Source organism: Sciurus vulgaris (assembly GCF_902686455.1).
Source record: "Sciurus vulgaris genome assembly, chromosome: 5".
NCBI lineage: Eukaryota > Metazoa > Chordata > Mammalia > Rodentia > Sciuridae > Sciurus > Sciurus vulgaris.
In genome coordinates this window covers 150,277,796-150,299,718 of record NC_136465.1, presented here as the reverse complement: position 1 = coordinate 150,299,718, position 21,923 = coordinate 150,277,796, and the positions used below count along the sequence as shown (strand labels likewise).

Genomic DNA, 21,923 nt, shown 5'->3' with positions numbered 1-21,923 from the left:
CCAGGCACTGTACTGGGATAGAAGCAGGTGTGACTTCTCTCACCTTCTGTTGGGAGAAAGAAACACAGAACACTCAGTGGTGGGTGTGATGTAAGTGTGAATCTGGGCCACTGTGAGACCACATCCTGAAGAGCTAACCTATTTGGGGCAGGTGCTGGTGCTGAGGAAGATTTCTAAGGAAGTGACACGGAAGAATATGTAAAATCCTATTATGTATTTAAAAATATGTAAAGAGTAGGGAACAGGGTTTGAGGCACCAGGAATAGCATGTGAGGACCTAAGAGAAGATGGCCAGGAAGAATAGGGCAATGAAGACGAGGCAAGAGGCTCGTCCTGGAGGACTTACTGCAAGCTGTGGGAATGATGTCAGACTTTTGCTCAAGGCAGATACGAAACCACTGAAGGGTTTACACAGGAAAATGACACAATTTAAGATATAAAGGTCATTTTTGCTGCTGTGGAGATCAGAAGACTGTAAGGGCACTATGGTAGGAGAAGTCAGGACCTGATAATGGTTTGGAATGTGGGGAATTGGAAGGTAAAGAAGAAACAAGCAAAACTCCTAGGTTTCTGAGTTAAGAAACCCATTCACTGAGAAAAAGGACTCTGAAAGGAGCAGAGGGGGAGGAAAGGACTGACTTGGCTGTGTTCAGTGCTGGAGGCACCTCCAGGATACCCAAGAGGACATGCCCAGGGGGCAGTTGTACTCGTGGCTGGAGAACCCAACGGAGTCTTGGCATATAAACACTGAATGACCCAACAACTATTGGCATGTTTCATGGTACAGTTGTTCTTTTTATATCATTTTCATTTGCTCTTTGTCTCTCAGCAGTCATAGGAATGAATCCTGTTACTACAGTCAACAGATGGTCTCTCTTGTAATGCTGACCAACACTTTTTAAAAAAATTATTGTATTGATTGCCCTGAACTTCTCCTTCCATATGTAAACACCAAATTCTGTCAAAGCAAACTTTAAGACTGCCAATTTTTTAATGCATATATGAAAATTTTGGTCTGAATACAATATATATTCCCTATTATGCAAATAAAAAAACTGTGGCCTGTGTGTTTGTGAGTTTCACAAGATTTCATAACTGGCTAGGTGCAGTTCTAGCCCTAGAATTCAGTACCCTATACTTACTGGGCTGTCTTATTTCCTTACTTTTTACTGTTTCCCTTCCTATTGAAAGACCTGTTGGCTTGAGAGTTCCTCTTGCTCACGATTTGTTTCTTATGGGACATGGAACACTAACTGCCTTGTTTGGTCTTAAAATCCTAAAGCCTGGAAATATGTGTTTTAGAAAATATAATGATAAGAAATTCTCAAGGCAGGATTGGGACTGTAGCTCAGTGTTAGAACACTTGTCTAGCATCTACAAAGTCCTGGGTTCAATTGCCTAGCATAACAGAAAGAAAGGTGGGGGTAGGGTGGGAGGAAGAATGGAGGAAGGAGAAGAGAAACAGCTAAAGAAAAACTTGTACTTCTTATGAAAACACTTTAAAACTTTTCATGGTTCATGAACCTTTTTGGTTCTCTAAGGAACAAAATAACATGCTGCATGTGCACCTAGGCAAAATTTTATGTGCTGTTTCAGGAACTCCATAGACTCCAAGTCAAAGAACTTGTAATTTGGGCTACTCTCTAGGACATATGAACCAGTTTTTCTAGAAAGAAGTACAAGACCGTCCTCATTCTCTTGCACGATTAGTTCAGTTGACTTCACAAGTATCTTTCAGACAGTCCCTGTTTGCCAATCCATTAGTCACCATTGACTAATATCCTTCTCGGTGACACACTCTCAGGAAGTTTTAAAGGTGGAAGTTTTAAAGGTGGTTTGGGTGGTACTGAATTAAAAAGTCAGAAATCTACTAATTCTTAATAGAAATTTTATATCTTCTTAACATTCTTGAACTCTCTTAGATGTTGTTTGAACCCTGACAATAAAGAAAGGCCTAACCTTTCCACATCAAAGTCAAGACAAAGAGAGGCCTGGTTTTGTTGTTTGTTTTGTTGCCAATCTATTTTTGATGTCTTTAATTAAAAATAAAAGGGAGGAGAAAATAGAAACCACCATCTTTACTTTCAGTCCCTCCAAAGGTTAAGAAACAGATGCAGGAATTATAATATCTAGAGAAGGGCAAAGGCCTTAACCCTGAGCCCCCACCCCTACCCCAGTGGGTGTGTTATGTTGAACGTGGAAACTCACTCCCTCTGGTACCAGTTTCTCTCAGCCTCCACCTCCACTCATCTCTTTTTCATCTCTCTCTCCAGGTTGGTACCAGGGATGGAACCCAGGGATGCTTACCACAGAACCACATCCCCAGCCCTTTTTACTTTTTATTTTGAGACAAGGTCTTGCTAAGTTGCTCAGGGCCTTGCTAAGTTGCCAAGGCTGACTTCGAACTCTTGATCCTCCTGCCTCAGCCTCCCAAACTGCTGGGATTACAAGGATGCACCACCATGCCTGGCCCCCACTTATCTCTTTAGTGCTGGGAAGTTGCTGCCAGACTTTGGACCCTTCTGCTCAGAATGATTTTTTAGCTGATCAAGATCACCTGCTTTTCCTTATTCACAAGTTTCTTTAAAATTCTGTTTCTTCCATGGAGCTTCTGTTGACAAATTAGAACCTTTTTTTTTTGGCATTTTGTTTGTTTATTTTTTAATGGGTTATATTTTGTTGTTGTTCATTTTTTGTTTGTTTGTTTTAAACTGAGGATTGAATCTAGGGGTGCTTAACTACTGAACCACATCCTCAGTTCTTTTTAATTTTCATTTTGAGATAGGGTCTTGCTAAGTTGCTTCAGGCCTTGCTAAGTTGCTGAGACTGGCTTTGAACTTGTGATCCTCCTGCCTCAGCCCCAGAGTTGATGAGATTATAGGTGTGCACCACCATTCTTGGCTTGGCATATTTTTGTTATCACTATCTAAATTTTATCTTTTGTATGTCCTCCCACCTCCCTAGAATGAAAGCTTTACTCTAGCAGGGAGTTTATTAATCTCATTCACAACTATATTACTGTTATCCAAGGTCCTGCCAGTGTTGGTGCTTAGTAAATCTTTGAATGACTCAGTGAATGATTATCACCACCCCCTAAATCTTCTGGAACACAGGGACTATGTTTGTTCTCATTACAGCTTGTGGCAGCACACTTATGTATTAAAGTATGGTCTGAGCACACTGCCTTACCATATCCATTCACTTTAGAACTATCTGTGGTTTGCACAGAAGCCACCTGGAACTTTCAGTGTTCTAAATAACTTGGCAGTAGAAAAAACTTTCCCTTTTTTTTTTATTTGGAAGGGGGAGAGGGGGTCAGACTTTAGCAGAATAGATCTAAAGTTGCACTGTGGAAACAGTCTGGTTCAAATTTGCATCTCTCTCCTTATTGACTTTGGCAGTTCCTGAATCTTTATGTGCTGTTTATTCACCTGTAAATGGAGGCAAGCAATAGCACCTGTTTTATAGGGTTATTTTGAAAATTAAATTAGTTGCTATAGGTAAAGTATTAAAAACCGTACTAGAACATATATGCTCAATAAATGTGGGTAGATAATAATTGGACAATGGAGGTAGGATTTGCTCAAAAATTTCTGTACTTTGTTATATGATCATTCCATTTTATTAAACATTTTTCTTTATCGTTTTCTCAAAATGTCATTGGTTAGAAATATAATTGTGACTTCAAATATTCACATTGTCATTTTTTAAAAAAATAGTTTATTAAGAAACAATTTGAGCTGGGTACGGTGGCACATGCCCATAATCCCAACAGCTCAGGAGATTGAAGCAGGAGGATCGAGAGTTCAAAGCCAGCCTCAGCAAAAGCAAGGTGCTAAGCAACTCAGAGAGACCCTGTCTCTAAATAAAATGCAAAATAGGGCTGGGGATGTGGCTCAGTGGTCAAGTGACCCTGAGTTCAATCCCCGGTACCCCCGCCCCAAAATAGAAGAAGAAACAATTTGATTCCTGAATTAGTTGTTTATAGTTACAATGCAAAGTTTATTTTCATGCAGCGCCTGAGTAGATTTTTATTCCCCAGAGTTTCTATAAGTTTCTTCTATTTCTGTAATACTATTTATGCATTTCTGTTATACTTTTCTCTATATTTCTTCCATTTTTATTTTCTCACGCATTTTCTGGAGAAAAAGAATAATAAAATATCATTGGTTATAAAATTAGATGGATTTTATACAGCATGAAAGATTTTAACTTACAAGATTTTCATGAATTTTGAAAGATTATTTCACATAGAACTTAATTATATTTGTGTCTTTTTTCTTCTTTTTCTTACATGATGAATCATAAATGCCAGATTCAAAATATCTTTCAGGAAGTATTATTTTTAGGTCAACCTTAAGAATGGGATGGGGTGGTGGTGCAAAAAGAAAACTTCCAATTATGTTCCACACCCTTAATTATTGACTTACGGTAATCTGGACTCTGGGTTTAGAAGGAAACTACAAAGGAAACTGAAACATGATCAGCCTATGACTTAAATCTGCCTTTTTTTGGTTTTGGTATTGCTGAACGTTAAAAATAAAAATACTATTCATGGTTTCCTAATAGTTAAAATTTTGTTTCATGTTCTATTTGGCCCTCATCTATTTTTAGAAGGCAGTTAGAAAAATTAAAACAAAGAAACTAGAAAGGATCTTAAAGCAACAGACAGATTACAAGCAGTGAAGAAGGTGTCTGAGATCTTTCTCGTGTTTTCTAATGGAACATGTGGATGATAGGTTTGTCCATGAAGGAGCTCCTGTTCTGTCTACATAAGTTGTCCTACTTTCAGTTCCCTGGAGCTCTCCGGCCTCCCCACATCCTAGAAGTTATAAGCTTGGGGAGTTAGGTTCTTTTGTGGGTGACGTCACTTAAATTTTAATTCTCAACCCACCAATTCCTTTCTTACAAAAAACTTCACTAAAGGTTATTAGGATAAGTAGAAAAGGCTCTCTTGAGTCGAATGGATAATACTGGAAAATGACAGAAAAAGAAAAAGGAAATACAGTACTTTAAGAAATACAAGGTAATTGGCTTGGAAGGTGTGCAAAGTTGAATAAAAAACTAAATACCATAAAACTAAACTCTTTGAATAAAAGAATAAAAGAAAATTGGTTAGGCTGCGTAGCATATTTTGACCTTTCAGAGTTTGTCTGTGTTGTTTGTCATGATGATATTTGGTTGGGAAGAGGCTGGTTGCAGAATATGACTTGGCTCATGGTGTGGTAAAAGGAGCCTGGTGTGTGATATGTACAGCGTGGCTTACATATGCTGTGGCAGTGTAGGGTGGTAACTGTTGGGAGCTTTTCACAAACAGAATTTTATTTCCTCTGCTTTCTAGATTTTCACCTGATGGAAGATTAATTGTTTCATGCAGTGAGGATAAAACTATTAAAATTTGGGATACCACAAATAAGCAATGTGTTAATAACTTCTCAGATTCTGTAGGGTAAGTCCACTCCCTTTGTACGTGTTTGTATGGATCAGTTTGCTAAGGAGACATGTCATTATAGCATTTTTAAAAAGAAATGAGGGTAGGGAAGGCAAGTATAGAAGTTCATTGGATTAGACAAAGAGGAATAAAGGGAAGGGAGAAGTGATAGGAATAGGAAAGACGGTAGAATTGATTGGACATAACTTTCCTCTACTCTTATATAAATACACGACCAGTGAAGCTGCACATCATATTCAGCCACAAGAAGGGATCAAAATTGTAGTGGGTTGTACCCCACGTATGTATAATATGTCAAAATACACCCTACTATCATATATATTTTAAATCAACAAATAAATGAGAATAAAGAAATCAATATTGGGCCATTTTAATCTTTCCTCCTAGATTTGCAAATTTTGTGGACTTTAATCCTAATGGTACATGCATAGCTTCAGCAGGTTCTGATCATACTGTAAAGATCTGGGATATCAGAGTAAACAAGTTACTCCAGCATTATCAAGGTAAGTCAGCTAACAAAATCATGCAGGTTCTGAATGACTGCAGTGGAGAGCACCCATTCCCCTCCTTGGTGTGGTTTGGCCTTCTACATAGAGAGCCAGGGGCCACTTTGAATGAACAGTGTAGTAGCTCCCATCAACAGCAGAAACAAGAGGCGAGAGGGAGGTACAGGAATTTTAGAAACAATGTTAGGGCTATTTAATAAGAAGAAGTTACTGTGGGATTTTCCAACTCTGGTTAGCTACTTTGTGTGAGACTCAGGGATAGAAGTTGACACTGAATTTTGAATCTCAAGGAGTTATGAGTCCAAATAGGTATCATAACGGATAGAAAATGATTTCCTACTGTGCCTATGTATTGCAACTAAAAGAGAAGTAAGTTAGTTTTCTTGGTTTATATTGGAATTATACAAATCCACAACGTTATTGCACCTTAGTGTAATAGTAGCTATCACTTACTCACTGTTCACTATGTAGCAGACACTGTGCTAAGTCCTCACAGTATTCCTAATAGGTAAGCACAAGGCATTGGGTTCAATCCCCAGCGCTGCAAAAAAAAAAACAAACAAACAAACAAACAAACAAACAAACAAAAAAAACTAATAGGTATCATATTTCCTCCATTTTAAAGATAAGGAAATTGAGGTTTAAATACAGTAACTTGCTCAAATAATTGCTAGAACGGACAGGGTCTTCCTGCTGACAAAGTGCAAGGAAGAACAAGTTTTGATCACTGCATTGTACTGCCTCCTATTGAAAGGACCTTATCCAGAAATGAATTCTCAGACTGGTGGCAGGACTTTGCCTTTCACATGTGTCTCCATACTCTGTACTCTTAATCCTAAGTCCCTAATTGTTTGTTACATTTAATTTGAGGCTAGATTATATACCTTATATGAGTTGTTAGCAATTAACTCTTAATTATACAGGTAATATAGCCAAAGACTTTATAGTTATGTGGTCAATAAGATTATATTTACATGTCACAGTCTTAATTTCAAAGTTATTCTATCTCATTAACTAGAAGCCTAATACTGTGTAAGGTCAAAATATTTATCTTAGGTATAAAAAATGTTGGTGTTAGGGGAAATGATTCTTATTTTCAAATTAAAACTGCTATAAGTTAAAAAAAAAAAAGGTAAAAAGGCCTTCTTTTGCCTTGTAACATATATAGGATTATGTATGTTATAGTGTATATAGCTATATATAGTATTGTAAAGAAAATCAATTATATGCAGCTATGAATATATTAAAGATCATATGACATAATAAAGAAATAATTGTTCCCTGAATTTTTGCTTTGATTTTCTACTAATTAGTTCACAGCTGTGGAGTGAATTGTATATCATTCCATCCTTCGGGTAATTATCTGATCACTGCCTCTTCAGATGGTACACTTAAGATTCTGGATCTCTTAGAAGGAAGACTCATATATACACTTCAAGGACATACGGTATTAACAATAAGATTTAAATTTACATAGGGCAATGTTGTTTGATTCATTCTGTTATTTTTTTTCCCTTTCCCCCCACCCTTCCCACCCCTCTTTTCCCTCTATACAGTCCTTCCTTCCTCCATTCTTACTACCCTCCTTATCCCTAACCCTAAACCTAACCCTAACCCTAACGCTAACCCATCCTACCCCCCATTATATGTCCTCATCCGCTTATCAGCGAGATCATTCGTCCTTTAGTTTTTTGAGATTGGCTTATCTCACTTAGCATGATATCCTCCAATTTCATCCATTTGCCTGCAAATGCCATAATTTTATCATTCTTCATGGCAGAGTAATATTCCATTGTATATATATGCCACAGTTTCTTTATCCATTCATCAACTGAAGGGCATCTAGATTGGTTCCACAATCTGGCTATAGTGAATTGAGCAGCTATGAACATTAATGTGGCTGTATCTCTGTAGTATGCTGATTTTAAGTCCTTTGGGTATAGGCCAAGGAGTGGGATAGCTGGGTCAAATGGTAGGTTCATTCCAAGCTTTCTGAGGAATCTCCATACTGCTTTCCAGAGTGGCTGCACTAATTTGCAACCCCACCATATATACACTTCAAGGACATACGGTATTAACAATAAGATTTTTGCTTTTTAAATAATATGTATTTTTAAATTTTGATCCATTTTGTTATATGGCTTTATTGTTTTTCTAGGTTGTAGCACACTTTGCCATTATCAACAACAACAACAACAAAAAGCACCAACTTTTTATTTCTAAGACTATGTTTTTTCCCTCTGGAAACAACTCTTAGAAATATTATTTATTGTAATTCTTGTCAAAATCAATGTCTTACAATGACCATTAAGTAAATGTCACTGTCTTCATTAGCATACAGCATAGTGTGATTGGTTAAATGGTGGTGGGTAAGTTTATTTTATACTTCTGATCTTTCTATCATGGAGAGCCTGTCTCACTAGCTCTAACAGCCTTCCACACCCCTTTCTTCATCTGATTGATGAGTTTACAAGGAGAACCATGCAAGGTAGCCCAATACTTTCATTCTCCTGCCTTAGCAGTGAGCCTGACTTCGCTGTTTTTCTGTGATACTTCTAGTGGAGAGACTTGCCCTTATACAATGTTCCTGGTGACTTAGTCAAACCTGGCTCATTCTGGACGTCAGTTCTAGAAAGTCTTCCACATAAGCCACATTCTCTTTCTATAAGCTTTTGTTAATTAAAAAAAAAAAGTGATATTTTGCCTCCTATATGCCTTATTTCTTTGTCAAATAGGGAAGAGGAATTGAGAATTTTTTTAAGTATATAAACTGTTCCTCCTTTGTAGGTAAATATTCAGTTTTTTTTTTTTTTAAATAACACATCCTCTTTTTTAAAGTGTACTAGATACTTCCTTTTAACCAAGTATAGTCTATTTATGTCAAGAAATAGAATGAACTTTATGGTCTAGAAGAAAAGGGTTTCTTTCTACATATTTGCTGCCTGGCTTCCTGCTTTGCCTTATCATTTGTTCTGTTAAAAGGAAGCAGAAATAGACTAACCATCTCAGATATATGCATACATTTAGACTTAAGCTGAATAAACACAATCACTAAAAGTGGCCAAGGACTTAAATATTCATGAAAGAAGTACAAAATAATGAAAAAAATAAACTATTTAAGAGAAAGGCAGTATACATGAGAATGGAATTTTTCATAATCTGAAGGTTAGGGTGTTTATGAGGCTTTAATATACTAAGTCTGTGGAATGGTCTATTGAAAAATACCAAATATTTTCCCCAAAAACTTGTCTTATATAGATTAAAAGCTTATTAAAATAAACAGAACATATTAATATTTTTGAGATAAGAAATAGTCCCTCTTCACTGAAAATTGGCCTAGAGGCTACACATCTGTAACCACACTGAATACAGTGTTGTACCACTCCACAGCCTTGCCCACCTCCGAATTCTCATTATCCCTCACCTAAATGGTGGCAGTAACTGCCAAACTGGCTTCCGGTTTCACTCTTGCGCCAGTTCTTCATTCTCACGGTTCTACTATTGATTTTCACAGTTGCATCTCTCCTATGTATATCCTGCTTTGAAACTTTTAGTAGCTCACGACTGTCTCCTTCAGAAGGGAGAACTCAGTTCCCATGTATTCAGGAAATGGCCTTTGTTTATGTAGCCTCCTTCCCATCATCTATAGATTTATCATTCAATTTATGCTAAGTATTCAGTTGGTTGACCACAGAATAGAAAGACAAAAGCTCATAGCAGAAATTCTGATTAGCTTCCACATGTACAAACTTATCTTAAAGGAGATAATTTTTAGTTTTTTTTTTTTACTAATTTCTAGTATTTCTTTTTTGTTTAGTATTATTTCATTGTTTTTTAATATAATAGAGTTGGTTCTTTGACTATCTTTCCTCTCCAAGCACTAGTTGCTAGAAACTGGATATGTTCTGTCAGACTTACTGCATAAGTCGTCTACATAAATTGTGATGAAAAATTGGTACTCACACTCTTTCTCTCCAGGAGGAAGCATTACCAAGTGCTTTTTCTCTTTTATCTCCCTTAATTTTCCAGGGACCTGTGTTTACTGTTTCATTTTCTAGAAGTGGAGAGCAATTTGCATCAGGAGGTGCAGACACACAGGTTTGTATATCTTTCCACTCCCTCTTTGATGGGATAGAGGAATTTAATTTGAATAAAGGAATCTTTGACCTCAGCTAAGATTTTTATGGCCAGCTAGTTTGTGTATGTTAAGATGATTACATTTCCATTTAGTGACAGGAAGTCTGCTGTCTCATAGCTGAAATTGTCCCAATTATAATAGTTTTTGGTGTTCAGCAGTTATTTTCTTTTGCTGATTTCACACTTAATTATGCATGTAACTGACTCAAATGTGTAGTGCTTTTGCTTGAATTATTGCCACATCTTTTGTCTATATATCTTGTTTTTGAGGAAAACAAATGTTAAACTTCTTGAGGGTGGTAGTAATAATTTATTAAGCTTATTTGCATTTATTTGAAATGACCAAAATTATTTATAGTCAGATTTATTAAATAAAGTAGGTGACCTAGCCAAAAGCATGGTTTGGACTCTGGGGAAAACAAGAGAATTTTAAGTTAATATGATACTATCTTATTATTAATTTTAAGCCAGACATGAAAGCAACTTGAAATGCTAAATTTCCCCACTATGCCTAAAAAAGTATTGAGAAGCAATAACTTTGATGAAATGTGTGTGTGTGTGTGTGTGTGTGTGTGTGTGCGTGTGTGTGTATGGAGATATATAGATATATATATCTTTTTTGACTAATTAGAAGGACAATTCTGTATATGTGGCTTTTTATAAATTAGTTCTGTTGTTGATACATGCAAGCAAATAACTGCCAGCATTACTGACTTTTTTGTAGGTCTTATTATGGAGGACCAACTTTGATGAATTGCATTGTAGAGATATTAACAAAAGAAATCTCAAAAGACTGCATTTTGATTCACCACCACACCTGCTTGATATCTATCCAAGAACACCACATACTCATGAAAGAAAAATGGAGACTGTTGAAGTGAGTATTTTGTGCATATATGTCTTACAGTTTGGGGTTCTTACACAACTAGGTGCTTGAATTATATTTAGTTATATAAAACCTAGTCCTGCCCTAAAACAGCACCACTTTGAGAAAGTCTATTGTTTTCACTAATAAAACAAACTATATGCATGTGGTAGTATGCAATAATGTTAAAGCCTTTTACATTCACTTCTTGAAGGCCTGAGAAATAAAGCTAAAAATTACTTGACAATAGTAAAAGATGAGAAATGAAATCTAAGGCCTCGGGTGACTGGCTGGCTTCATATTCTAGACATTTTTAGGGAGGTCATGTGATGTGTGTCATAGGAACAGAAATAAAGGGTACAGATTTTTATAACAGCAGTTGAAATAGGTATCTTAAACCCTTATGTAGTAAAATAAAAATTAAAAAAAAGATAAAGATAGAAAATTGTATGACCAGTAAAAAGAAGCGATTTAGGCATTAAGTCTAATTATTAAGACCATTTTATTACTTGCCTACATATATTTTGGGGTATATAATTATTTAACCCTAGTTTTGTATGTTTGTTTTGTTTTTTGCAATACTGGGGATTGAAATCAGGGCCTTGCACATGCTAATCAAACACTCTACCTACCTTAACCCCCAGCCCTTTACCTTAGAGTTTTGTTGACATGTTCCCTTAGGTCATATAGATTTATATATTCTCTCTTCAAAGAGAAATTCTTTGCTGGGTACTTAGCTGGTATTAGCCTGCTGATTACCATTTGTATAATTCTTCTTAATCCCTTTCCTTTCTCTTTCCAAGAGCTGGTTTCAGAAATTGTTATTCCCTGTTTATCTTTTTATCTGATTCTTTTTATTTATTTTTTTTAACCATCAAAGGGATTTTCTTTGCATTTAGACTGGGTATTTTGAGTTCTTAAACTTGTTCCTGAGTGGCAATGCACAGTAGTAGCCCATCACTATTTCAGTCTGTATTCCCAAGTCTAAGGTCTTCCACATCAATTGCTTCTTTAATTTTGGTTTCCTTTGTCTTGATCCTCTCTCTTACCTCAGGCATTTCTGTTAGCCTTGGATTGTGCAAGTGTACATGTGTTTTTTTCTTTCATAATTTTTGAACAACTTTAAAAATTTTGTTTAACCCATTCATATCTTGGGATTTCTGTCATACTTTTTCCTTGGTTCTGTTTATTTTCAATTATTTGCTATAATTTTATTCCTCTTGTACTTCTGACAGTCTTTCTGTTCTTCTAAAGAATTAGTCAGTGCATTTCACTATTTGTTTTTTTTAATTTTTTTTTTAGTTGTAGATGACCTAACCAAAAGCTTTATTTTATTATTGTTATGTGGTGCTGAGGATCAAAGGCTTCATCACTGAGCCAAAACCCCAGCCCTCCTTACTTCTTTATATTACTTCTTATATCTTTTTTCTTATTATTTTTTGAAAGAAAGAATGTAATTTGCTTATTGTTCTTCTCATTTTTCTTCAGTGCCTACAATTGTAGGTATATTTGTTGATCCCTGCAATTACATATGTTTATATGAATTAAAGGTGAACTGTATTTTAATTTAACTTTAGTATACTTATGTTGCCAAGGCTGATTGTTTTGGCTGGGCATGATCAGGAGAGAGATACCATGTTCCCCTATCATCTACTCAGCCACCTCACCAGAGTGGTGAGGCCAGGCCTGGATCTCCTCACTCCTAATTCAGTATTTCCATGACACCATGCTGTCTCAGCACAGAAACGCAAGCCATTTTCTCTGTGATTTACTGTCAGCCCCTGTCCATTTGAGAGAGCTAAGCTTTCTTTAAAATGTCAACAAGTTGTCTGAGTAGCTCTGACCTGACTGTACAGCCAGAGAGCTGAAAACCCACCTGGGTTGCTTAGTATTGCTAGGTCAGGATGACCCAGGCCATGCAAAGCCACTCTCAACTCTATTTTTAAAATATAAACTTAAAAATTCTATTAAAAACTGACTTTTCATTTTGGAATTAGAGTTCAGTTGTGCTACAGAATGCTGAGTATTGTGACTGAGGGGTTTTTGTTACTGTTTTTTGTTTGTTTTTGTTTTGTTTTACCTTAAGTAAATCAGCCTTATATATACAGTTTAAATTATCTTCAAACCCTCATTGCTGCTTGAATTTAAGTATAGAGAGTATGGCTTAGTTTTATAAATCCTGTGATATGAATTGCCAAAGAAATAGTAGGACTCTGCATATGAATATCTAATGGTTCAGTGTTTTTTGTTTTTGTTTTTGGTAAAAATTTTCATAGTAAAGCAGAGGACATTTTAATATTATGAAAAAAATATTAATTACCAAATTGGGTATTTTTTCCATTTGTTTTTGTGTGGTTTTCTTTTTGTTGTTTTTGTTTTTTCCTTTTCACTGTGTGTGCACGGTTGGAGGGCAAGGGGATGGTACTGGGGATTGAACCCAGGGCAATCAGCCACTAAGCTCATCCAAAGTCTTTAAAATTCAATTTAATTTTTTGAGATAGGGTCTCAAACCTCCTGAGTAGCAGGAATTACACGTGTGTACTACTGCCCAATTCAAATTATTTTTTAATCACTTTACTTTAAATTAATGCATATGGAAATCTCCAGAGCCAAAAATCTATGTAATTTAAAACTTACAATGGAAGAGTATGAATCAGGATAGAAGTTGTGCAGTGTCCATTTATGAATAATAGACTGTAGTGCTTGTAGAAAGTCAAGGTTTTTACTATAAGAAATGTTTCCTCTTTTCATGTTTAGATATTTTGAGCAGTTCCAATTTCAAATGGTGAGACCAAATTGTATTTTGATTGGTAAACATTTTCCTATCTACACTAGGTGGCAGTAGATAGAAGAGAATGAAATGTCTGAAAGCAATCTCTGGATAACTGGACTAAGCCTGAAAGGAAAACAAGTCACCCTGGGTTGCTTTTCTTTGCTTTTGCTTCAGACTCAGCTTACACCAGGAATCTTGGTTGCTTTCTGCTTTATGGAACAGCCTGAAAGAAGCAGAGTTCCTGGCTAGCTGGGCAGTAGTCCCTCATGCTCATCTATACAGATTTATCCCTCCTTTACTGTAACAAGGCAATTACTGGGCATGTGCACCCATATCTAACACCATTTGGCTGGATAATTATAAAATGTTCTGTTTCTGAAACAGCACCTATACTCATCAAGAGTGATAAGTGTCTTAAAAATTACTCTAGTCTTTTTACTGCAGTCTCAGCCTTTCTTGAAACAGTCTTGGACTGTCAGTAGTGTCTCTGCTGCTATCCCAACTTATTCTTTTTATTCTACATATCTCTCCCACATTAACCTTTCTAAAGTACACTTTAGATATGAACTTTTTCTGCTTTCCAAAATCCCTTCACTCTTTATAACTTGACCCTTGCCAGACTCTCTAATTGTCTCTTTTTTCCATCCCTGTGCAAAAAGTACCGTCAGCTTTCTGTCACTGTGTTGAGGAATGCTCTTTAACTCATCTCTCTTGCTTTGTCTTCTAAGCCTTTTTAAGGCCGTGTTCAGTCATGTTTCCTCCATCAGAAGCTGCTCTCACTGTCTAAGCACTGGGGCAACCAATTCTTCTGGGAGGTTCTTCAATGCCTTCCTGTTAGTACCATTTATTTGACATAAAGTTCTGCATCTGTCTTACCCTTTGTTTACTTCTTTGTATTAATGTTATTTGAATTTTTTTGTTTTTGCTTTTGGTCTTTTTGAATTTTGAAATAACTTTTCTCAAAGGTAGTCATGATTGTAGGTAATCATTCTCTTGTTTTCCTTTGTAATTTTACTATATATATTTGAAATATGTTGTTTAGCTATGTTTTTGGACTTCATATTAATGGACACATATTGAATATTTCTGTAACTTGCTTTTTCATTTAACACTAATATCTTGAGATTTATGTATATGAATTCTGAATATATATTTTCAGACGATGTACAGTTTTATTTTATTTATTTTTGCTGCTGTGTAGTCTTCCGATTAATTTGCCACAATAGTAATCCCCACAGTCTATTTTACTATTAACAGACATTTGAGGTATTTCTAGTTTTTTGAATTGGGACCATTTAAACAATGTTAAAAGCAATGTTAATGTCATTGAATTTTCTAGGTTTTGTAATCTGATAGGTGTTAATATTTTCCTTTAATTTTATTTTCTCATTACTAATATTTCTGAGCATCTCTTCATATGCTGATTAACTGTTAGGTTTTCACTTCTATAGTAATTTTTTCCTTGGGCTAGCCATTTTTTTTTCACATTGATTTGTACAGTTTTGGTGTGTGTATTTTAGATATTTATCCTTTTTTCCATTTTAGGTATCATAATATCTCTTCCTTCATTATCTGATTAACTTTGTGGTGTCCATTGTTAAACAGAAATCCTGACTTTTTTTTATACAATCATATACATATTTTTCTTTTTGGTTTAGCTTTTTCAGTTTTTAAGGTTTTTTTTTTTTTCTCCCTAGCCTCTCATTACTAAGATACTCCTGAGTTTACTTTTACTTGTTTTCATAGCTTTAGCATAACAGTTAGGTTTCTGATTTATTCACTGCCTACCCTTCCATACAGTGAACTTATTTTCTCAATTATAAATCCTCTGTCCTCTATTAACTTGTGTTCCCACTTGTCTCTTACCATATTTATTTCCTGTATATACTAATGAACTCTTTATAGCATGACTTTCTATTTGAGTCTTCTTTTATTTTAACATAAGTTTTATTTTTTCCCCATATGGTCTTATACATCTTTGTATATTTATTTTAATGTATTTAAGAATGTTTATGTTATCATAAATGATGTCTTTTTAAATTTCATGTTTCTAAGTGTATGCTCGAATGCAGAAATACAATTGATTTTGTATCTTGATTTGGGGACTAGTAGTTTTGTAAAAATCTCTTACTAGTTCCAATGATTTAGCAATAGATTCTTTTGGGATTTTTCCATAGGTAGTTATTTTATATATCGATGAAAATTTATTTTCTCTTTTAAAATTCTTACATCTTAATACTTTATTTCATTTCTTGTCATAATAGACTGACTAGGATTTTTCCTATATCTTTTGAGATGGGTCATTTTATTTTATTTATAATATTCCTTTATAGGTGATTTACATTGATTTCTAATGTAAAAATTACCTTATGTTCCTGGGATAAATTCAACTTTTTTATAGTCTTTTTTTAATGGATATATTTGATAGACTAATATTTTGCAAATGTTGTTTTTATCCAGTTTCTGAATACAAATAGCATCCAGTTTCTTGTGGTATTAAAAAAAGTCATACTAACTTTTTTTATGTATATATGCAGATTAATCCAAAGCTTGAAGTACTCGATTTACAGATTTCTACTCCCCCTGTTGTGGACATCCTTTCTTTTGATTCTACCACAGTAAGTTTTTTGTTTCTTTGTTTTATATTTAAATGGAATTCAATCTGATGCAACCTATTTCCTTAAAAAGTATGTGACGGCAAGGATAAAATGTGGGCTAAGTAGTCTAACATTTTAGCATAGAAAAATCTTATACAAAAAGTTGCACGTACAGTATCTCTCAACAGCCACAAGGGGGAGAAGTGCCAACTTTCAGAATAGCTTTCACTTTGAAGGCCTTGTGCTCTGTGCAGTTGGTTACCTATTAAGGAACTATGCAGGTGACATTTCACTTGCTGTCGCAGAACAGATTCCCCACTTTGTTTCTAGATGTACTAAACTTACTTCTAGACTTCTCCTTAGAAGTTAGAGGAATAGCAGTCATTTTACTTTGTTAATCTCTTGATGTATTACCCAGAAATTGAATATTTCTAGTTCTTAGAACTTGATATGGCCAAAGGCTCCAAAGATTGAGAAAAGTTTGAACCTTTCAACTTAGAAGTCAGTTTAATCTTTTTGAGGCAAATTATTGCCACAGTCAATCCTGCTAGTTAGTGCAAAACTAGTGTTACGAACAAATGGGAAGAGTAGCATTGTCTTTGGTGGCACTGCTGTTAAGGTGTCACTGTTGTTAAATATTTGGGGTAAATTTTCAATGTGTGAACAAAAGAGGAAGCAAAACTAAACAAGCAAACAAAACAGAACAGAAATTCCTGACACTATAACATGCCAAACTCCCCAATCTCAAGAATGGTAATTACTGTAGAGGAATTCTGCGGAGGACCAAATCATTTTATAGAGTCTATCTTATACCAGAAAACACTCTGACTATTCAAAGGTCTTTTCAGTGTTAATCACACAGCAGAGAAAGCTCTTACATCTCTCATGAGAAATGTCAGTATCAAGAACCAAATGATGGCAGTCAAGGGGCTGATTGCCAGAGAAGTCCAGAACTCAAGTGACAAGAACCTCAAACTGGTCCTTGGTCTCGACTCTTCCACTATTCATGTTTACAATGTAACCCTACCAGCATTTCTGCATTAATAACATCAAATTAAAAATTAAGCAACTTAGCTTTGCCATTGTGCTTGGCTTATAGCAGGTTCTCAATGCATTTATGCTCAATAAATTACTCAAAATACATGCCATTGAGCTGGGAGCGGTGGCACATGCCCGTAATCCCAGCAGCTCAGGAGGCTGAGACAGGAGGATCATGAGTTCAAAACCAGTCTTAAAAACTTGGTGAGGCCCTAAGCAACTCAGTGAGACCCTGTCTCTAAATAAAATACAAAAAAAGGTTGGGGATGTGGCTCAGTAGTTAAGTGCCTCTGGGTTCAATCCCCAGTACCAAAAACAAAAACAAAAAACAAAAAACATGCCATTGAAACTCACACAGCTTGGTGAGTTGGGTTTTTCACACTATAATGAGAAGCAGCAAAAGAGAGGTGGTTTATGAGATGAATTGCCTCCTTGTGAGGTAGTCAGTAGACTAAAATTGACTATTTGTGGCCTAAAAATATCACAGATCATTAGAAGTCTTTGTCGCACCTTTTGAGACTTAGTCTTGCTCTCAGTACCCTTCCAGCTTTGCAGGTCCTCATGACTCGGGAATGCAGACATTCTTGATAGGCAGTGTAGTAGGGAGGTGGGCAAAACTGCAACCTAGAAATCCAGCAGTGCCAAAGTCAACTAGTCTACATCTTAGAACCCTAACGCAGAGAATGCAGTATATGTGGGACTTTGAGAAGACTAGTTTTTATAACAAGCACATGACAAATTTAGCAGTTCTCTTATAAAACAGAGTAAGATTGAAGAGTATAATTATTATCCACAGAAGGGATAATATTAGGGTACATTATATGAAATTGTCATTTTGAAGACAAAAACAGTCTAACATCAATGACTTCACATGGGTCTATCCAATGTATAAGCATTAAAAGAAGACCCTGCTTTCACTGTGAGTTGTATACTTGCTGCTATATAAAAATAAAGCAAGCAAACAAGAAACTACAGGAACACAAAATCTCATTTTCTATAACTTGGTTTGAGATTAAGATCATTTAATCTATCCCATTCAGATAGGTTGTTTTATAATCTGGAAGATAACTGCTTGCTCTCTAGGCATGGCATAAATACTTAATTTCACTGACATATTCTAAAGACATAGATGCTCAGAAAGTGCTTAGTTTTTATGAAGTGTATCTCTAAAAGACTTTTTAAAAAATTGTCAATTTATGCATCTTTCATTACCCTGATAGATAATTGATTAGAACACTAAAGTGAGATTAATTTTTAAAATGTTTGCCTTCTCATTAATGTATTAGAAGTAATTCTTGATCCATAGTCTTCTTTATACATTGACTGTTTTTCTTTTGCTTCTGAACAACAAATCAGACATAACTATAAAAGAGATTTTTTTCTACTTTCCCATGGAGCACAATTACACTAAATATTTTTGGTCAACTGTGCATGTGATTTTAATTTAAAAACCCAGAGAAATATTGGAAATTCAAAAAACAAACAAACAAAAAAAAAAAAAACAGTGTTTAAAGATAGTTTTTGTTGTTGTGATTTTTTTTTTTTTTTTTTTTTTTTTTTTTTTTGAGGGTTTGTTTGACATTTTCAGACTGGAAAAGTTTCCTCAGAAGTTCATTTAATCAAGATAGGACATAAAAAGATAATGCTTACCTGACCTACAGGCGCTCACCTATGACCCCCGAGTACTCAGGAGGCTGAGGTCGGAGGATCACAAGTCCAAGGCCAGACTGGGCAACTAATCAACACCCTGTCTCAAATGAAAAATAAAACGGTCAGGAATGTAGCTGGGCGGCAGAGCACTTGCCTAGCATGCAGGGTTCAATCTCCAACACCACACACACACACACACACACACACACACACACACACAAATTGTACTAGGGCATTAGCATTGATGTGGCTTCATGGAATACTCCAGGCTCCTTCTTTATTTACTCCAAAAATGGATGAATATGAAGTTTTGTTTTTTGATTTTGTGTTTATTTTTTATGCTGCTAGGGATTGTAGCACAGAGCTATAATCCTGAACCAAGAAGAAGTTATTGTTGTTTTTAAACTTAGTATAAATTATTTTGAAATACTATAGGACTACTGCAAGTTTTGTTAGCTTTGGGTAAATTGTATTCTTAAGTTTTGATGTATTCATTTTATTAATTTGTCTTACAAATGAACAAAATGAAGTTGATAATCTTGCTGTTCCTTTGATTGTCAAAGCACTGGACTGTTCTGAGAGAGCTGACACAGTGTTCTTATCTCTATTCTGGAGTTGTGCAGAGTGTGGATGTAATACATATGCTTTTCTATAGAATTAGGAATAGTATTTCAGTTCTGATTAATTATTTACAATAAACTGGAGGCCTACATTGTAGAAAAGGAATCAAGTATCTAACATAGTGTTATTCCATTATCAAAATAAGAATATACTTCATGAAGGCATTACCTGAGATGCTGATGGTGGTGTCAAGATGGTTGTCTGAACCCAAGAGGCATGCAACGTAGCCAGGTAGAAATAATCATGTAGGAAGCAAGTCACTTTCAAGACACATAGTTCCTACAGTAAATGATTGTCAAAGAATGGTTGCTATGGGAGTATTCAGAAGAGGTCATTATTGGACTGGAGGAAATGGGAGGACTTTTCTAGAAGAAAACTTTTGATGAGTCTCTGACCTGACTCATTCGTTAAAAGTAGATGCCTCCAAAGAAAACGAAAATATGTACCATGGTTGTAAAAGTGTGTCAGTCCGTTTTGGGTCTTTATGTTGCCTACCTCAACAGATGGCAGATGTGGTAAATCCCAGTGAGGATACCCACTCATGTACACATACACTTCTCAATAAATATTTATCAGATAACAATCCTGTGCCACTCACCATTCTTAGCTTTGAAGAAATGAACAAAACAAAGATACCTACTCTACAGTTCTCCTCAGGAAAGAGGCAGTTTACAAATTAGAAAAATAAGTAAATAAACAAACTTTATACTATAGTGGACCAGAAAAACATAAAGGTGAAAAAATTACCAAAGGCAGATGGGAAGAGGGTTGCAATTTCAGATGCATGACCAGGCCAGGATGCACATGACAGGTGGCATTTAAGTAAAAAACTGCAGGCACAAAGAGAGCAAGTAGAGTGGGTATCTGGAAAGGGCACTCCAGTTGAGTGGGAACAGTGATAGAAGGCCAGATCTGGAGTGATATAGGAGCCACCAGAGTGATTTCTGTAGAGGAGGGACATCATTTGACTTATGCCTTAACAAGTCCACTGTGGCTGCTGTGTGAGAACAAGAGGCTGCAGGTGGTGATCAGGGTACAGGTGACTCATTAAAAAGTCAATGGAATAATCAGACAAGAGGCAAGCAGCTTGACCCAGGGTGGCTGCAGAGAGGAGGTAGTGATAAAGGATCTGATTCAGGATACATTTTGAAGGCAGAGCCAAGAGGATTTCCTGACAGATTGGATGTCAGTTGTGGGATTCCCTATCTCCTTTCCCCAGGGACAGCAAGGTGTAGCCCTAAGTAATCTCAGGGTAGCTGAGAATATCTCCTGGCTCTGCTTTGTTTTGACAGAGGGGCTGCTGGGAAAAAAAGCATTGTGGTTTTCCTGTCTTCAATTCTAGGATCAGGAAAAGCCATCAGCTGAATCAGTGCAAGAGACATTCTCCCGTCTCCATGACTTTGGGAAGCACACACCTTCCTAAATGACATTTAGATTTGCGTTTTTCAGCAAAGTTTCTTTTTGGAACGATTTTTGCATTGACCTATTTTTTAGGAAGAAAAAGGTTTCACGGAGATTATCATGTGGTATATGCCATCAGAAAAATATTAATGTATAGACAAACTATATGGACACACAAAGAGTAGACTAGCAGATACAGAGAGAATGCTTCCATGGATGTTGTGGCAACAGTGCATCCTGGTTACCAGACAACATTGCGTAACTAGTTCAGTTATTTCAGTTCCTAACTGCTTATGTAAGCAAAGATTTGGAAAGACTTACTTGAAAGAACACAGTGTATGCAAACTTAAATGTCTCAAAACTAAAATTTATGATTTTAAAAGTATAAAGTGGCATATTCAATTTATTGTCCCTAGATTCCCCCTTTATTTTTCTAGGAAAGTTGATAAAAATCATGCTATACAAACCTCCTGAATTCTCTACTTTTCTGTATGCCAACTTTCCTGAATTTACATATAGACATCTTCTAGACTGGAGGTAGGTGAGGTTCTTTTAAAGTTTTTAATTTTGCAACAGCTTATAAAGCTGCAATGATTTATAAATTTAGTGCATAATGACTTCTGAAACTTAAGTATGTTTGTAACTTTGTGGCTGCTTCCTAAGCTTTGGGAAACAGGCATTTTTATGATATCTTCAAGCATTGGGTCAGAGGCCCTGCAGTATCTTTCTCCTGCCCCTGCTACTGTGAGAGTATGAAAGGAAACACACATAGGAATTAGTAGAATCCAGGCCTTTGAACTCACTAGTTGGTGCCTCCCTCAATTTATCTTTCTTTCACTAAAAGACTGTTAGTCTTAACTTCAAATGATAATAAATATGTCAA

At 35.8% G+C, this 21,923-nt stretch overlaps 1 protein-coding gene across 9 annotated transcripts in view; it reads left to right on the top strand.

The window, feature by feature from the left end:
* The window catches only part of POC1B (POC1 centriolar protein B), a 92,898-nt gene that overhangs the window by 37,508 nt on the left and 33,467 nt on the right, over positions 1–21,923 (top strand). For 8 of the 9 annotated variants that reach the window (XM_079139201.1, XM_079139199.1, XM_079139197.1 and 5 more), the window contains 6 exons: positions 5,342–5,449; positions 5,840–5,955; positions 7,272–7,405; positions 9,988–10,056; positions 10,820–10,972; positions 16,271–16,351. In XM_079139201.1, coding sequence (XP_078995327.1) covers positions 5,342–5,449; positions 5,840–5,955; positions 7,272–7,405; positions 9,988–10,056; positions 10,820–10,972; positions 16,271–16,351 — 661 coding nt within the window. The remainder of the gene's footprint in view (positions 1–5,341; positions 5,450–5,839; positions 5,956–7,271; positions 7,406–9,987; positions 10,057–10,819; positions 10,973–16,270; positions 16,352–21,923) is intronic. The other variant, XM_079139198.1, reaches the window with a different exon arrangement.